We start from the raw sequence: 18,111 nt of genomic DNA on the forward strand, positions 1-18,111 counted from the left end.
TGAAATAATTTGACAGGGACGGACTGTAGAAAGGGACTTGAAACTAATACAGGTTGAGAGTGAGGCAGTGGGCAACTAGACATTGTGGGCAGACCTCAAAGTTAAATTAGCTATTTTTTCCGAAATGTAAAAAAAAAAAGTAAAAAGAATAATGCACGGTACATCATTATCCGACCAAGATTTCCCCATCAACTTCTTGTTTATGCCCTGTCCAGAGTTACTACACACTCTGGTACAGTAGGTGGCGGTGTGGACTGGTAAACATTGATTGCGATCCGCCATTATCAGAGAGAAGAAGAAGAATGTCAGCTGTTTCAGAGAAGAAGAAGACATTCATTCATGGCAGGAGGAGCATTTATATCTCATCTCTAAGATCATGGATTCACTAAGGATACTCCCTGACAAAATCACCAAGATTCATCTTCAATCTGAGAAACTAATGGAAAACTAAACCAGCAACAAAGCCACGTTTAACAAACGTAACAACAGTCTGCCCCTCATCATCAGACTGTAGGGGTCCTTGTTCATTCATTCTAAAGACATGTATGTTTTGTATACAATTGTCGCGTCTTTGTTTGCATTCTTTGTCTTGAAATGGCTGAAAAAGAGAAGGTTTTGCAGCGACCTGAAAAGACTTGATGGAAAAACGGTTCTCATCACAGGTAAATCAATGCATATGTATTTTTTTCCTCTGTATAAAATGAATGAAATACAGTGTGTTGACTGAGTGTGTTGACATTTCTTACAGGTGGTGTAAGTGATATAGTTTTGATTGATTATGATACATAGGCTAGCTCAGATCTCTCATATGTGTTTGATCAGTAGGGGTCTCTCCAGCTACTGTAATGCTGGAGTCCAGCATTACAGTAAACGGAAGGGATACTGTATCTAATCAGCAAAGAGAACTAATTGGAAATGATGATACAAAGAAACGAGCAGTAAAAAATACCTCAAATTCTACTTAAGTACTGTGTACTTGAGTAAATGTACTTAGTTGCTTTACACCACGTATTTCAGTATACACAGCCCAACCTGAACCATCACTGGCATGCCTTCCTGTGTCGGGGAGTCATCATCATCAAGTGGTAGCGCTGCGTGTGTACTCTGATAACTCACCCAATAATGAATTGCTGCGACTTGGGGTCAGATAGATATTGTCGTCTAGTTTCATATCCATTTGAAAGTTATGGCAGAAAACTTGTGTTTAGTCAAACATATCCACTTTTCCACGCGCTTCACACAAAGGAGCACATTTTCTTGCCGTATATGGGCCGAAATGATTGGTACACAAGATGCGTCACTGTGTTGTCTAATTAATCACACCTGTGTATAGTGCTAGAGAGAGAGAGAGTCTATGGGAGAGACCCGTTACTGAAAAACACTATTGTAGTAGTGCTGCTTACTACTATAAAAATATATAGAGCTTTAACAAAAAAAATATCACTTAACACCAGTGGCTCTCAAACTTTTTAATTTCAAGGACCCCCATTACTCTGAGAATGTACAAAATGGACCCATACATTTACAAACCTGTGTCCCTGGACCCCACTTTGAGAACTACTGACATACACCACCTTTTTTAAGTAAGAACAGAAAATAATGCAAATGTTTTAACCATTCCCTCATTTCTATTATAGGTGGAAGTTCTGGCATCGGCAAAGAGACAGCTGTGGCTCTGGCGATGCGAGGTGCTCGTGTCATCATCGCTTGTAGGGATGTGGAGAAGATGGAGAAGGCTGTAAGAGAGATTAAGTTCAAGAGCCACAGTCTTAATGTTCTCTACATGGAGCTGGATCTGGCCAACATGTCTTCCATCAGGGAATTCTGTAAGGGCTTCCTGCAGAAAGAGAAGCGTCTGGACATCCTTGTCAACAACGCTGGTGAGTCTGTTGAAAACCTGATTGAGCTGAACCCCTGTCAAACTGGCACGTCCCTATTTTAGGCATGTCATTATAGGCGAATGATTTTCAAAAATAGCCGATCTACAGTACAAGCTCAGCTCAACACGCGTTGCATAGCGACACGTGGTGAGCTTGTAGATCGCCTGTTTTTGACGCACACCACAGTCATAATGAAAAAGTATAAAATAGAGCTTAAGTGGTTAACTGATGCTGCATTATCTTCCGCTATTCACATTGCAGTTCAGCTGCCTCATCGTACTTAGATGTTTCCTTTAGATCTTTTCTTTTCCATTTTGCTGCCCATGCAGGCATGCCCAGCGTTCTGGACTGGACGGACGATGGCTTCAGCATGTGCTTTGGGGTCAACCACCTGGGCCACTTCCTGCTAACCAACCTCCTCCTGCCTTGCCTGAAGGAGAGCGCCCCCAGCAGAGTGGTCACCCTCACATGCTCCAACTACAAGTACCAAAGGCTGAACTTCCAGGACCTCAACTACAACCTGTTGCCGTTTTTCACCTACTGCCGCAGCAAGCTGGCCAACATCTACTTCAGCCAGGAGCTGGCCCGCATCACTGAGGGGAAAGGGGTGACCACCTATGCAGTGCATCCCGGTGAGAACTTATGAGAAGCTCTGTGTACTAGCTTACACGCCTTCAAGTTTTACTTGTACTATGTGGGAAAACACAGTGTAACATCATAGTGCACATTACAAAATTCATAGGTGATATTAGTTTGCTTAGACTTTGTAGGCTATCAGCCATGCAATACGGCTGTATCAAATGCCGAACAAACAGACTTGAGGGATAGTTCACCCTTTTTTCTATCACTTAGTTAACCCATGGAGACTTGAATTCATGGAATTTTTTTAGTTTTCGTCACATTCCTAAGCCAATAATTTGATGACCAGCGGACCAGTAGGCAGCGGTTCCGGTAGGAGATACAAAGGAGACTCTTTGTGTCTCCTACCGGAACCGCTGCCGGTCATCAAATTATTGGCTTAGGAATGCGACAAAAACAGTCTCCATGGGATGACTAATTGATAGGAAAAAATGTGGGGGTGAACTATCCATTTAAGGCTCAAGGACGCTTCGACACTAACACAGGGGGAGCCGGTGGTCAAACTGGGAACAGCCACTCTACCTCCTTTGAAACCGCCGCCCCACTGATCCTAATATCTCTGTTTGTGGCTCTGTGTGCTCCAGGTTTCGTCCATAGTGGCTGGACCTGCCACTTCTCCTTCCTATTCCGGATGCTGATGTCGGTGATCATGTGGATGTTCTTTGTGCCGTGTGAGCTGGGCGCTCAGACGGTCGTCTACTGTGCCGTGTCGGACGAGGCCGCCCGCCACAGCGGGGGCTACTTTGTAGACTGCCGGCCGGCCACCTTGCGTCCTTTTGCCAGAGACTCCGGTGTGGCCAAGAAACTGTGGGAGGCCAGTGAGAGACTGGTCAAACTGGTCTGATGGAGAGTGAGGTGATCAACAGCTCGACATCAGCACTGGACTGTGGTGGACAGTAACTAAGTACATTTACTTGATCGAGTACTGTATTAAGTACATTTTTCTTTCTGTATTTTTTACCCATGAGTATTTGCTTTTTTTATACGTTCACTCCACTACATTTTTTTATTTTGACTCCATTACATTTAAGTACATTATGAATGAAACACTTAAGCCCTATTTCAAATGTAGTGAAAATAGCAAGCTCACATCGCGACGCTATTTTTGAAAGATTGACACATTTGGGAAATAATAAATAAATAAAAGGCGAATTCACTCCAGGTGTTGTGATTAGTGTGAACACTCCGTAATGTACCCGGGAACGGGACAGTGATCCGTTCCCCGGTACGCTTGGACCGAGTCTGGAGTACAATTCATGTGCATTAGGTGTGAAACCCAACTGCTATTTATATTATATTATATATCTTATCATGTGAGTGAAGCATTCTACCTGGGTTACACCTTCTGATAGTTCTACTTGAATATTGACCTTAAATAATAATCCCACTAGTGTTTCGATAGCGCAAGCTTGAAGAAAATAGAGCATGTGGTGACATTGACCATGACGCTGGTCAAAGTTACCAAGGATTCGCCCGTGACATCACTGATATCATGCGACAGTGAGCTCGACGGCATATGCTCGAGGTTGGTTATAAGATACCAAGGATACATCAGTGATGTCACTGTCATGCGATGCTTGTACAGAGCATCTTTTTCCTTTTTCAATAAAGATTGATTTAAAAATCAGATGTACCTGGGCCCTGGGGTGAGGTCTTTCCTGGCCAGCTTCTGTTGATTGTTGCTAGAAAGGCGTGACTCACACAGCATCTTGTGTCTTAGGACAAATTATGGAAGGCAAATGCATCTAGTGTAATTGTACATCTACACTGAATGCTAACAATACAGATTATTGTTAACGAGTGATTAGGATGTGGATTCTAAAATGTAAAACAGGTAATGTGCCCATTAATACATACTGTAAGGTGTAACTGCTCTGATACCAAAATGGTCACACGTAATGTGTTCCTACGACTTTTGCGTGTACCGCCAAAAATCCATGTACTGTAATGTTGTACATAGTGACCTTATTCAGAAAAAAATGTCAGCAGTTGGAAATGTAAGGTATTAAATGAGCTATTTATGCTATTTTTTAATCATCTTTAAAGCTAAAGCGGTTAGATATGTGTGTGGGTTTTATAAATATTGAAATTACAAGTATTAACAACAACTTGTGACTAAACTACATTGGAGCAACTGGAACACAGGTTCTTTTTTTTTCTTTTCTGAAAGGTAATGCTTTTGGACAGGTTTCTACCCAACAGCAACGTATAGTAATGTGTGTTCCTATAATTGTGTCCATACCTTGCTGTACATTACATTTCCCACAGTGCATTATATACAAGAGCTATCACTTTTCACGTCTTGCCTCCCAATAGCACGGTGACTTCACGTTATGACTGGTGACTTCAACCAGAACATGACAGAACATGCTTCACCATGTGAAGCATGGACAAGCGTAAGTACCAGTAAATTAACCATCTTTGTGATTATGCAGAAACAGCACAGGACACAATACACACACCAGATACCAGGGGATGTAACATAGCACATAAAGTGGGTCAGCTATACTAATTTCATATCTGCAAAATCAGTCAATATCGTAAAGTGATCTTGAATTGTTGCTACAACACGTCTTGCCACTAGCAGCAGCACATAAAACATTTCTCTGTGATAATGGAATTTAAAGTAGGTCACTTGGGCTTTCTTCTCCACATGACAATGCCAAAGCACAAGCCCATCCAATAAAATAGTTGAACTAAAACCAGTTAAAAACTAATCTCCAACATGGGATCCTGCTCCAGGATTCTTCTGAAGCCGAGGCCACTCAAGTCCAGGGTCTTGAAGTTTCCCTCAAGAATGAGCTCAGCCACAGCCCGCCCCACCGCAGGGGAGTGCTGGACGCCATGTCCACCGAACCCAGTGGCAAAATACATGTTGTTGACCACGGGGTGCATGCCAACTATGGCATTCTGGTCGAAGGTATTGTAGTCGTAAAAACCTGCCCATGCACTGGTAACCTTGAGGTTGTCAAAAGCTGGTACACGGTGTGCCAAGTGAGGCCAAATCTTTTCCTCAAAAAACTGGTGGTCGACCACCAGATTGCTGGCTTCAGGCTCCTCCTCCTCCTCTGGGGATGTTCCAGCAATGTAGTTCCCACCAAGTCCCTCTCTCCTGCAGTACACTCCAGAGTAGTCGATTAAGAAGGGAGTGTCCAGACCCGGTCCATCAGGACAGTGTAGTGCGTAGATATACCTTTTCCTAGGCTCCACAGGAACGGGGATGCCAGCCATGGTGCTTTGGGGACCCAAGCCAATGCCCAGCATCTGTGCCAGTTTACCAGAGAACGCTCCTGCTGCATTCACCACAACAGCACACTGGACAAGCTGATAGTCCAGACTGTTTGGCATCTGAACTTTAACATGCTTTATCCTCTTGAAGTCCATACAGTCGCCTTCTTCGGTTGCCATTATATTTGTCCTATAGCTAAAACCTGTGACCTCTCCAATGCACTGCTGGACGCCCATGGACATGGCCTTTCTCCTAAAAGCATTCAGCAGAGTCCAAGGGTCAAACCAACCCTCATTCTCCAACCCATATGAAGCGAGCGCGATACCATCTGTGTTGATCCATGGAAACTTGTCCTTCAGTTGCTTGGGGGATAGAAGAGATACTTTAGCTCCAGCATCCCTCTGTGTCTTGTAGTTCTTCTCCATGATATGAGCCACATTCTCGCTAGCCAGGAAGAGGTATCCTGAATGGTTGAACTGCAGGTCCACTGGATCTTCATTCAACACACAGAGATGTTCATTGATGTTCCTCATGAAGTCAGCAGAGGCCAGGGAGAGCAGGATGTTCTCCGGCAGGGAGAACTGTTGTCGGATCCCCCCTGCAGAGAGGACCGTGGATGACTGGGAGTACGTTGGGTCCTTCTCCACCACGAGTATACGAACACCATCTCGAGTCCTCTCCTTTTTCAGCCAGTAGGCGATGGACCACCCCACCACACCCCTTCCAACTATCACTATGTCAGCTCTCTCCGGTGGCAGGGCTGGATTGTTGGCAAGGGGGGTCCAGTCACTCCCTGGCAGGGCATCTGATGCCTTCTGTCTAAAGGCTTTGAACTGAGACTCCAGATCTTTGAAGAAGTCATTATGCAGAGGTGTTCCGGTGCTTAAGCTTTGACAGCTGTGTCCACACAGCAACGTGCGTCGTCGGGCCACCCGCAAGGAACCAAATAACAATTCGGGAACTGTGCGAACAGTAACAAGAAGTCCTCGCGACGTTGACATTGCTGGAGCTGTTTAACTGATGCTGTGTGCCTTTATACCACTATGGAAAAGCATCATGTCTTCGTCAGGAACCAACCACTAACAAAGGACAAGTGACGTTGTAGTAAGTAACGCACGAGAGGTGCCTTCTGTTAGCTGCAACTAGTGTCCTATCTTTTTACGTAGCTTCTTGAACTCTTCAAGTAGCTGATGCATGCATTTTTGCGATACTTAAGAGTTGCTGTTGTTTTTTAGTTGGATAGCGTTAAAGATATCCGTGTTCATTAAAGGTTCATGAAAAAGACCAACTTCCGACTGGTTGACTAAGCCTAAGCCAAGACCCGCTGCAGTGGTGTCTAAGCAGAACTTAAACCGAGATGTCTAACTCAAGTGGTTCACGAGATGACATAGTAGCAGAGTCTGAAATAGAATAAGAGGACTCTGTAGTAACACGTGAGTATCTGGGTTGCAAGGCCAAATACCTATGTTGGCACAGCAGGTGCTGATCTGATATACTATTAAATAGTTAACTGCTCACAGTCAGCATGACACATGCCATATTTGGGTGCAGCTGCAGTGGGAACTCCATATATGGTTATGTCGGAGTCATACTGATACCCCAAGGTCCGCGATCCGCCCAGCCACCATCCACCGCCCACCCATTAAGCAATTTTAATATAGGATAGAATACCAATAGAATGCATTATACTAATTACTGTATGTTATAGCCTATATGCCTATCCTTTATATTAAAATTGGTTTAAGGGAGCACTGGTCGGCCGGCCGGCGGACCTCTGACTCATGTCACTATGACTCAGTCAGCCATAACCATATAAGGAGTTCCCAATGCAGCTACGCCCAAATATGGAGTGTGTTGTCTAACCTCAATGTGTTGTCATGGGCATGGCATCAGACATCAGCGACTGACAGATACAGAGATCCGGTTGTCCAAAGCCACAGATCCAACCGCTATGCCAATATACTGTATGGTCATGTGCATAGACAGACAGATAACTCCATATATGGGCCCAAAAGGGACACAGACAGATGGGTACAACAGGTACTCTGACAAAGCCCCCAACGCTATAACTCAGACATATTGGTCGGATTGGCGGTGCGATGTATAGGTGTGAGGGCTGCATAGTGGCCGCCCCGAACCTCTAGTTATATTACATTCCCCCTAGCGGAATGTAATATAACTAGAGGTTCGGGGGTGGCCATTCAGAGGGCCATTCAATCCGCTAGTGAAGCCACAGAGAAAGCCACAAAATGGCTTCGGATTAAGAGGGCTGATCCGTGGTTTGCTGTTGGGATGCAAGTCAGGGTCTGATGAACCCCGGCTGGCTCGCCTGTGCAAGAGTGTCTGATGTTGTGACACCCGATGATCCCATGATACATCACTGAGGATGCATCCTAGTGCATCCAGAAGATGTTTATTGCATAATACAGTATATATATATACTGCTCCTACCTGCACATACATAGATGTGAGGCATGGACCATCTACAGCCATCATCTCAGGAGCCTTCCATGTGGGATGCTTCTCTAGAAGATCCTCAGCATCTCTTAAGGGAATCGAGTGAAACACATCGAGGCGCTGGAACCAGCAGGACAAATGTATACCTCTTATAAGCTAAATATACTGTAAGACCAAAATTAGTACTATAGCTTTTAAAGAAAATATGATATATCTATTTGTTAATAAATGTGTTTTAATTCATTGTTTTTGTAGAAGTCTAAGGAAGGCATTTTCTTCCAGAGGTGCAAGCAGAAAATAAACTGACCTGGTCATGTGACCTTTCACACTAGTCGCATGACACGACACTGATACATTTTAATCAAGACAATCTATTTTTTTCCGCAAAGATTTTGCCCAAAGCCAACAACAGTTTTAGGGCTTCCAGAAATGGAAAACAAAACATGTGGTCATAAATGTGAGCGGTGTGATTTAACAGGTTAATCATGGAACTATGACTTTAGGGCTACTGACAAAAACAAGCAGACAAACACAAAGATGTATGTAAATACAATCCAAGCCTGATATGCTGTCAGCTGTAGCTGACACACAATGTGAATGTTCCACTTTTCATTCATCTAAAAAAAAAATCAAACATTAAATGTTTGATTTTGTCGCAGCCTCATCGTTTATAAAGACAAAACATGTTCAGTTTTATACTTAAATTGTCATTTTATTGATAACACAACACTTTTCTTGAAGTTAGAGAAACACACAAAGCACATAAGAGAACAGAGCAATAATGTGAAGAGTCAGAGAACTAGATAGATCGAGATTAATATTATTATACAGAAGAAACCCAAACAGACAAAAAAGAGACAAAGGGAAAATAGAAAGAGTCATCTGCAGAAGAAGACTAAGGTGAGAAACAGAGGGACGAGGGAAGGGTGAAAGAAACCTACAAAAGGAAGTTAGCTCAGTGTTGTCAGCACAGCTGCTAGTATTCATTTGATAGAGAAAATAAGACAGCAGAGCTTTAGAGAGACTTCAAAACATGGTCGTGTTAAAACTGACTGGAGGTCAGTAGAGCATTGACCCAAAGCCAAAGTGCTCCGAAAAGGACACCTGCTGTGAAATAGCCCACTGATTATGTCATATTATAAGCTGAAGCTCAATTTCCAAACGGATGAACTTGTAGATCCGCTATTTTCAGCACATGACACTCGACAGTAAAAATCAGGCTTGACATTCTGCCCTCTGTGTCCCGTTTGTTTTGTCCTGTGTGATCGCACCCTCTAGTGGACTGCATTCATTCCGACACCTTTAAAGTCCGAGTTGGATTAAAGTGTTGTTCCTCAAAGTGCCATCATGCTGGTTGGGTGAAACATGTCCTGTTCTACTAAAGTTAGCCAGCATGCACTGACAACACAGAGCAACCATAGAAAAGCATGCTAAATAATCATCATAACATCATCACCACTATCCTCATACTTAGTCATCCTTAGTACCAAAACCACCACCACTACCACCATCACCACCACCACCATCATAGTCATCATAGTCATTTATAATCCTCTTCAATATATCATCTTGGGACAAAAATAGTTATATGCGCCTACAAAGCTGAGAAAATAGATAGAGAAAGGTTTAGTATACTAGCATTCAGTAGAAAATGAGAAACCAAATAAAAAGGAAAAAACACCATAAAACGAGTGTCTCGTCATCATGCAAAGAAAACGTCAGCAACGATGCTAGTTAGTTGCAGTTGTGTAACACTGTATACTCCCTCATTTAAAATGTGAATCTTATTATATTGACTTCAAGGCTAGTAAACACACTAAGAAGAACAGAGGAACAAAGCCTTTGTACTGTACAAATGCAGCGTTTTCTTTTTTTGGAGGGGGCAGGGGGTCATGTTTGGTGAATGATAATTTAACTTACAAACGAGCCCTTATGGGTCCATTTGGTTACATGTGTAGACACTGAGTTACAAACGGACAAACAGATTTCCACTGTGCCGTCTTAGTGTGAACATTGTTAGCAGATGACACCTGGCAAACACAACCTTTACCTTGTGGAGCCTGCAGGTCAAAAGCTTTATCACACACACATACATGGTGACTAAACATTTTGTTTCCCCTTGGGTAAAGCAGGGCTTTCTGAAACTCAGCTTTAGTGGAACAATAACAAAAAAACGTTTGTGAAGTGTACATTACAGAATGCTTAAACAATGAGAAATGCAACGTAGGCAAATTATATAATAGCCGCAGGAAAAGAAAAACAGTCCACATTGGTCGGTTACAGTAAAACACACATGCAGGATGTAAATTGTGTGTACTATCCCTTTAAAAGAAAACTTGTGCTTACATGCAGTGATGTCCTTTTGAATAATAACAGAGCATGAGCTGTACAACAGGGAAAACAACAGGAAAAAGAAAGGAAAAAGGCAAATTTTAAACATCCGCTCAAATAAATAAATAAATAATCAAAATAAATATAAACCTGAGGACTAGCCACCGGCTGACTGCCTGTCCAATGAGACGGCTGCACGTCAAGTCCCTTTCATGTCGGTCTGACCAATAGTGGCCACACACCTCCGAAGGCAGCCAATGACAGATAGGAACTAGTGAACTGACCTCATTGGAAGTCAAAGCTCCAGTCGACCGTCAGCTCTGTAAAGTCCATCTTTTCATTCCTGTCAACACCTCTGGCACAAACACATGTTTCTAATAAAAGCTGATAACACTTGATCGTAACACAAGACACAAGTCAAAGAGCATGATGATAAAAATATGGAAAAAAAAGTAAGAAAAACTAAACGATAAGAAAAGTATAAGTTGTGGACTGAAGGCAGAGGGCTGATATGTCCTCTAAAATAAAGCCTTCTCCTTCAAACTTTCCTCTCTCACACACAGCATACAACTCTCCAAAATCTCCCTGTAAGGAGTAGGCTACACATTAATGGAAGTGGACAGGCACACCCGCATCATGCCTCATACGCGCACACACCCACACACACTCGCACACACACAAGGCATCCTGTCAAACCCACTGGTATATCACTGTCCAGAAATAAGAAACTCCCATGCAAGTCTAAAAAAAACACACGCGTACTGTATGGCCTCATGGCTGATGTAATCTTTCTTCTGGCAGATGTTTCAAATTCATAGAGCCTCTTAGCTCTTCCTTCATGGCCCTCTCTCGTGTAAACTGTCATTACTGACGGAGGGTTTTAGCCCAGTGTTTGGATAGGGGACCGGACTCTACAGGACGCCTCAGAATCGCATTTATTAAAGTACAGTAAGTGTTTTGATGTGGAAAATGGACAGAAGCACCGTGCGTATGACGCGCTATGGCTTTAGAAGTAAGGCTGCAATGTTGCCTGTAGGATTGGAGAAGACAGGGCAAACATGCAAGGTAAAAGGAAAGTACACAGGAAGATCCTGTTAACCCCCTGTTAAAGTATCCATGTGTAACTCTGAGTGCACAAATGTAAGAAATGTAACCAAATGCACTCTTACATTTGTACACTCTGAGTTAAATGAACACTGAGGATTTTACTGTGTTTAGATTATAACCCCCCCATGCGCTCATCTGAGCCATCTGAGCAGGCATCTGCTGGGTGAAGCACTAAAAGGTATTTCCCCTTGCCCAGGAACCAAAAAACACTCCCCTTCCCTTTCCCTTTAGTAACATGGTAAACATTGATATGGATTTCTTCTATATCGTGTATATGTTCTGTAGAGGAGTCTTCCTGTGATATGTGCATTGTGCAGCATGTTTGCCATTGCCATGAAGAGTGCAAGGAGGTCCTGATTTCATTAACTAACACTACGGAGCGCCAAACTCCAATTCTTTACATGTATAGTATGTAAAGATGGCAAATGTAATAAAAAAATGCATTATTATAAACTGCCTTTTCTTTGCACCTCAACTTAGTATGTTTGTAAATATTTAGATTCAACAAAAGAAGATGCCAGGCTTAATGACCCATCTCCAGTTAGAGAAAAACAAAAAGGATCCTCATTATTATTTTTGGATTAGCACTTACTATGTGCTGATTTAAGCCTGACATACAGTTAGTTATGTGCGGGCGTCAGGCACCGAAAATAGCAGATCTACAAGCTCACAATGGGTTGCGCTGCGATGCATTGTGAGCTTTTAGATCTGCTATTTTCGGTGTGTGACATCACTGCGCAACAAAGTATAAACCAGGCATTACTACACACACACACACACAGACCTACCTCATTCATTCACGCTTGACTCCCGGTCAGACACTGCCCTTCCAAAAAAAAAGGTTTTCTTGAATGTGAGTTTAGGCGCAGTATAATAGATAAGATACAAGAAGCAAATTACAAAAAGAAAAATGCCAATATAATTGTTCACTTAATAGCCACAATAAAAAACAGCCACTGTGAATATTGGGGAAAACAAAAGTCATGCTTCCTTAAAAAGACAAGAGAAAAACGATGAAAAGAAGAGCTTTCCTTTGACTCTAGAAACCACTGGCATCAAGAATTTCAAATTATACAAAGTACATATACAATTGCAACTATGTAATAATATTAATAGTCATAATAATTATAGTTATAATAGAACTTACTTAAAACTTTACATACTGTATTTCCAGTGCAGTGTTTTTGTCACACAGGTGTGGATTCACACAGAACAGGTGGGGTATAGGGTCACAAAACCCCAGGACGTAGGATGGGAGAGGTGGGTGGGACGGTCATGGGGTTACCACAGGAAGAAGGAAACACACACTGAGTTCTTAAAAACATCAAGAGCCCCCCCCCCGACCCCGACCCCAACAACTTCAAACTGCCCGCCGTGTCAGATGTAGGAAGGGAAGGGGTGGAACAGTCAGTAGACCGCACGTTTCCAGTGCTGTATGATGGCCTTCAGTGGCAACATAATGGGGTGGGAAGTTCTGGGACTGTTGACTCTCCCCCCGACATTGGACTTATCCTTCCATCCCTTCTACCTCCTCTTCCTCTCTCTCTCTCTCTCTTTTTCTCTTTCTCTCTTTCTCTCTCTCCCTCCAGCTGAGCACTCTTGTCAGGTGTAATAGGAGTCGACCCCTGAGAACGACAGTAAAATACAGTGTCACAAACATTTTCAAATGCCTTGAATTTTTGAAAAATGTTAAATAATTTAGATTCTTTCTTTTTTTTTTTTTTTACACACAAATCTTCTCTTCTGGGGGTACAACCTTTTTTCAGATGGGGGGGTCCGCAGCCAAATACATAACAGTTTGGACATGAATTCATGGATTCAAACCTGAACCACTGCCCTAGGAACCCTTGCAGTCTACCGTGATGTATCCTGGACATACCTCATTGGAGCGGCGCGGCCGGTGCACCTGAGCAGTGGAAGTGCACGTTCTGCCACTTGCTGTCCCTGCGGTGCCACACGCGCGTCTCCTCCGATTGGCTGGAGCGCGGCCGGCCCTGGCCGTCCACATACTGCGTGAGGCGGATGTAGGCGATGCAGGCCGCGTCCTCGCCGATCAGGTGGACGTGGGGGTTCAGGATGGTGGTGTGGATGGGCTTACTGTTTTTCGCCAGAACTGGGGGGGGGGGGGGATAAAAAAAGTTATCAGTACGGTTCAGTCAGGACATGAAGCGGATTTATTGCATTAGACCCCTCGCAGTAAGCTAAATTTGTATTCCTAGGATGAGGGGGGCGAGAGAGCGAGCAAGTTGCCGTGCCGAACGTTGCAAAGTCTGATAGGGACAGAATCGTAACTCCTCGTCCCCCCTAGTGTCGGTAACTCCGAGACGTCAACACCACCTTGCGTGTGGTCCAAGTGAACAGAGCCGAGCGCTCCCTACCTCTGTTTCAGCCAATCAGAAACCGCGTCTGGCCCAGCTCATCCTAGGGAAACAATTATCGCTCCCAGTTAAGGGAGCGATAAGATATCAGGCTTCTGGGCCTCAGGCAGGGCTACTCTGTTAACCTCCCCCATTGAGGAACACTGTACGGGTATTCGGGTAATGCCACCAATGTCACCACCTGGATTTGAGCCCAGGTCTCCTGCATAGGAACCAAACATCTAATGATGCAGTTAGTTAGTGCTACTAGCTCATTAATAATGCAGTTGGTTAGTGCCTCCACAAGCGTTGTGTCTCTTACGGTTCTCAAAGTAGAATCTGTGGAAGTCCATGCCCTCTACCAGGTTGCCCAAAGCCTCAGGTTCAAAGGAGGTCAGACCAGGGTCGCAGATCTTGCTGCAGAGCAAAGGACAGTGCATGTTCGATCATTAGATAGATTATAAAAACTCTAATTGAATGAATCATTGATTTTCAAAAATAGCAGATCTACAAGCTCATAACGTGTCATGATGCGACGCACCATGAGCTTTTAGATTGGTTATTTTTACATGATACCATTGGACGACAATGTATAAAATACTTTCATGTCCTACTGGGGATTCAAACCTGAGTTCCCGCGCAAATACTGAGATTTTTACAACTGAGCCAATAGAGCACGCCTGCTTGCTCAGGGGAGAAATTTAATTTTGACCTTCAGTACCACTTGTCAATGTCAACCAGTAGTGGTTCTACTTCTACCAGACCACATGATCAAAATTTCTCACCATCTGGATTTGGAGACCAAATACAACCACCTCAGTTCGTTGTATTGTATTCACTAAAAGGTCACATTGTGATTCATTGATATATAATGTTTATGTATTATCAAACATTGCTTCTCGATTATTCTATGAATCAAAAAAGTAATCAATAGTATAATCGCTAAGAAAATAATCGTCCCAGCCCCACACTAAACGTTGACTCACGCATATGCCTCGAAGTCTCCATTGTTGACTGCCTCTATGAGTTGCTCGGTGATCTTGATGATTTCTTGTTTGCGTGCTGCAAAGGAGAGGAAACTCAGACTGAGACATTGAATGGCAGCTAACTGAGCCAGTGGATCGTAGTTAGTTTGCACACAGTTGGTGAGTTACACAACAACGCAACCCAACAAAATACTCCCGTAAACTCAAGTGATACTGTAGCATACATCCATACAAAGACAATAAACGGGCCCTTACCTGAAGTTTGAACGCCACATCAACAATACCTTTTTACATGACAAGCTCACAAGGCATTTCTTAATTGTGTGACAATGACATCAATTCAAAAAGCAAAGCCTGTACTGAAGAACAACATCATTGATTTGGTAGCAGTCCTAGTTGTATTTGTAATTCCTTCAACAAGTCTGATGTGTTGATCGCTGCACAACTGCGAGGAGGTTAATATACATCAGCATCACAATCATTTCCACTCCCAGCTCAGCAAGTAAAACCACACAACTTCTTGGGTCCAACACGCTCTTGTCTGGGCACCTCATCCCAAACACAACACACCTCAACAGCTCGGCAGCCAATCACAGAGGCCCTGACAGGGCTGCTACTGGGAGGGGAGCGGAGAAGTACTCATGCTCTCAGTACTCACTCTGGGAGGAGAAAGGTGAGGGGCTGGGGGGAGTGCGTGGGGGAGGTGGGGAGGTGGTGTGTGCAGGCGGGGGTGTCGGCCTGGCATTGTGGGCGGGAGCAGGCCCCGGCGAGGACTCCGCCTCTGGGGCCGGCGTGGGTACTACTGGCGCCCTGCGCACGCTGCTCACCAGGTCTGTGAGGCGGGACACTGCACGTCATCATGGGGAGGGGGGAGTGACAGAGGTCAGGATGCATGAAGGAACAGGGAGCCAGAGGAGGGAGAGACAGAGAGACACCAATGAAGCCCGTACACTACAGGAATGGATATAGTCCAAAGTCCAAATCTAAACCAAAACATTGTATTGTGTTTTGGTTTTGTAAATGAGGGGGGTGTAGCGAGTCTTTATGGACCAAATTAACCCTCAGCCCCTATTTTTGGCATAACATTATTCAAAAAGTATAAGTTTTTTTCCCCCAAGATTTTTCTAAATCTAAAAGCTCACACTGTGTGAGCTTGTAGAGGTTAACCCATTTAGACCTGAGGCCGATTCTAAAAACGCCTTCTAAATCCTGACCTAAGTTTTCTGAAAAACTTCAAATATGTATTAAATTTTTTTTTTTAAATGTTTGTTGCTATATACTGTACATAGCAACAGGAACCCCAAAAGGGGTTCCCGTCCTGAAAGGTATTTACAAAAAGGGGTTCCCACCCAAAATGGGTTTAAGGGAGTGTTTAACTAGGGTGCGAGCTATGAACAGAACATAATTACTCGAAGACTACATTGTCTCCTTTTTCTGAAAAAAATGAGGATATTGCTAACAAACACGGGAATATGTTACCTAGGGATGCAAGCAGGACTGGTAAGTTTCATAATTTTCAAAAACTTTTTAAAATAGCGAAAATAGTATTAACATTTTTGCTCATCGATTCGTTGACATCATTCTTTTTACAAATGATCAAAGATTATTCAATCAATTGAAAAATGAATTGATAGCATACATTTCTAAGAAATAATCGATAGTTTAACGTTGTTCTTGCTTAATACAGGTACGAAAACAGAAATCACAGGAAGTGACGGGGAGAGACGCGTTGCCTATCTGTCTCCTGAGTGGAGGGAGAGCGACCGGTGTGTCTCGTTCCTGGGCTCTCTACTTACTCTGCATGGGGGTGTGGGAGGGGGGAGGGGAGGAGGCCGAGAGGCTCGCCAGAGGAGGAGTGCTGGCTCCTCCCTCGCCGTCGGATGTGGGCCCCGAACCCCTACGCACCGAGCCTAGCAGGTCAGCAAACTTAGTGGCAGCTGAGGTCGAAGGACGGAGCGAGGGACACATAAAGACATGGAGGTGAATGGAACATCTGACGATGATCACACCTGGTCTTGGAGAGCAATGACTGTTGACCCATGCAGTCAAATATGGAGCACAATTTGCTCATCAGCTCACCAACGACCTATTTGACTGGGAATGTGTTAGCAATCGACTGGAGTGAAATACTTGCAGAGCTCTCTGAGACCAAGTGTGACACTCAGATAATGACAGTGATGAACACATACATGGATAAAAGATGCACAGTTGAAAGACTCATGCTCAGAAATAGAAGGGGGGAGGGGGTCCACACAACACACACACACACACACACACACACACACACACACACACACACACACACACACACACACACACACACACACACACACACACACGCACACACAGTACTATGCTGCAATACTATCTATGTCCACAGGGAGGAAGCGGTGGGCCTTTCTAAAACACGTGGCGTGGGCGGAACAGGACTGATTTGAGAAGAAGAGGAGTCAGAGGGAACAGTACAGTAGAGGACGAGATGGATCACACAGCGCTTCACTTCATATTTTTTCTTAAATTATTTTTTTCACGATGGCTTGGACATGGAGCCACCTGATTTCTCAGATAGCTACTAAAACATGTCAGCCACTGGCTGGATATCAGTTTCTAAAATCAATAACTGTAGGCAGCTCTGTACCACCCTGACACTTTAACCACATGAACCCTAGCGTCCCTATACTTCTGGGGTGAACATTTGGGTGAAAATATCAGCTCTACAAGCTTGTATATTAGGCTATTTGTAGCAAAGAGATTTGGTGTTGAGGGAAAAAAATAGCAGACCTAGAATAGAGCCCTGGGCTGGGGGACCCTGGTAAACTATACAGTTTAAGTTGTTGACCTAGCCATTTTATGTCTGGGAGGGAACGACACACAACAGCCTAATTTATACGTCATCATACAATGGTGTTGCATGCCAAAATAGCTGCTCTACCAGCTCACAACGCATCCTGGATTCGTTGCATTGTGAGCTTGAATATCAGCTTGTAGATCGCCGTATGAAAGAGCATACATTGGGCATTAGAGGTTAGAACGTGCAGGTTAGAACTGTACACGGGCGGCTGTAGAAGGTCACCGGATCGCCTCCTGGCCAGTCATGTGGAAGTGTCCTTGAGCAAGACACACAT

At 43.9% G+C, this 18,111-nt stretch overlaps 3 protein-coding genes across 12 annotated transcripts in view; 1 reads left to right on the forward strand and 2 right to left on the reverse strand.

Moving 5' to 3' along the window:
* The first annotated feature begins 337 nt into the window (after positions 1–337).
* On the forward strand, positions 338–4,318 carry LOC311042889 (retinol dehydrogenase 14). Its single transcript, XM_084053968.1, has 4 exons — positions 338–662; positions 1,638–1,880; positions 2,210–2,512; positions 3,104–4,318. Exons 1-4 carry the CDS (start codon positions 542–544, stop codon positions 3,361–3,363), a joined length of 927 nt encoding a protein of 308 aa, XP_083910094.1. The 5' UTR covers positions 338–541; the 3' UTR covers positions 3,364–4,318.
* Positions 4,319–5,225: 907 nt separating this feature from the next.
* LOC311043984 (FAD-dependent oxidoreductase domain-containing protein 1-like) lies at positions 5,226–6,749 on the reverse strand (the record flags this gene model as incomplete). Its single annotated transcript, XM_084055407.1, has 1 exon — positions 5,226–6,749. The coding sequence occupies one exon, from the start codon at positions 6,747–6,749 to the stop codon at positions 5,226–5,228; it is 1,524 nt and encodes a 507-aa protein (XP_083911533.1).
* A 2,147-nt stretch (positions 6,750–8,896) lies between these two features.
* The window catches only part of camk2b1 (calcium/calmodulin-dependent protein kinase (CaM kinase) II beta 1), a 75,811-nt gene continuing 66,596 nt past the window's right edge, over positions 8,897–18,111 (reverse strand). For 6 of the 10 annotated variants that reach the window (XM_084053956.1, XM_084053952.1, XM_084053957.1 and 3 more), the window contains 6 exons: positions 16,783–16,923; positions 15,645–15,833; positions 14,987–15,062; positions 14,323–14,417; positions 13,523–13,756; positions 8,897–13,268 (listed from right to left, as the gene is read on the reverse strand). In XM_084053956.1, the coding sequence (XP_083910082.1) occupies positions 13,524–13,756; positions 14,323–14,417; positions 14,987–15,062; positions 15,645–15,833; positions 16,783–16,923 (734 nt within the window). In that variant the 3' untranslated portion in view covers positions 8,897–13,268; position 13,523. The remainder of the gene's footprint in view (positions 13,269–13,522; positions 13,757–14,322; positions 14,418–14,986; positions 15,063–15,644; positions 15,834–16,782; positions 16,924–18,111) is intronic. The other 4 variants (XM_084053953.1, XM_084053959.1, XM_084053961.1 and 1 more) reach the window with 1 other exon arrangement.

The sequence above is a fragment of the Gymnoscopelus microlampas genome (assembly GCF_963454915.1).
Source record: "Gymnoscopelus microlampas genome assembly, chromosome: 4".
Taxonomy (NCBI): Eukaryota; Metazoa; Chordata; class Actinopteri; order Myctophiformes; family Myctophidae; genus Gymnoscopelus; species Gymnoscopelus microlampas.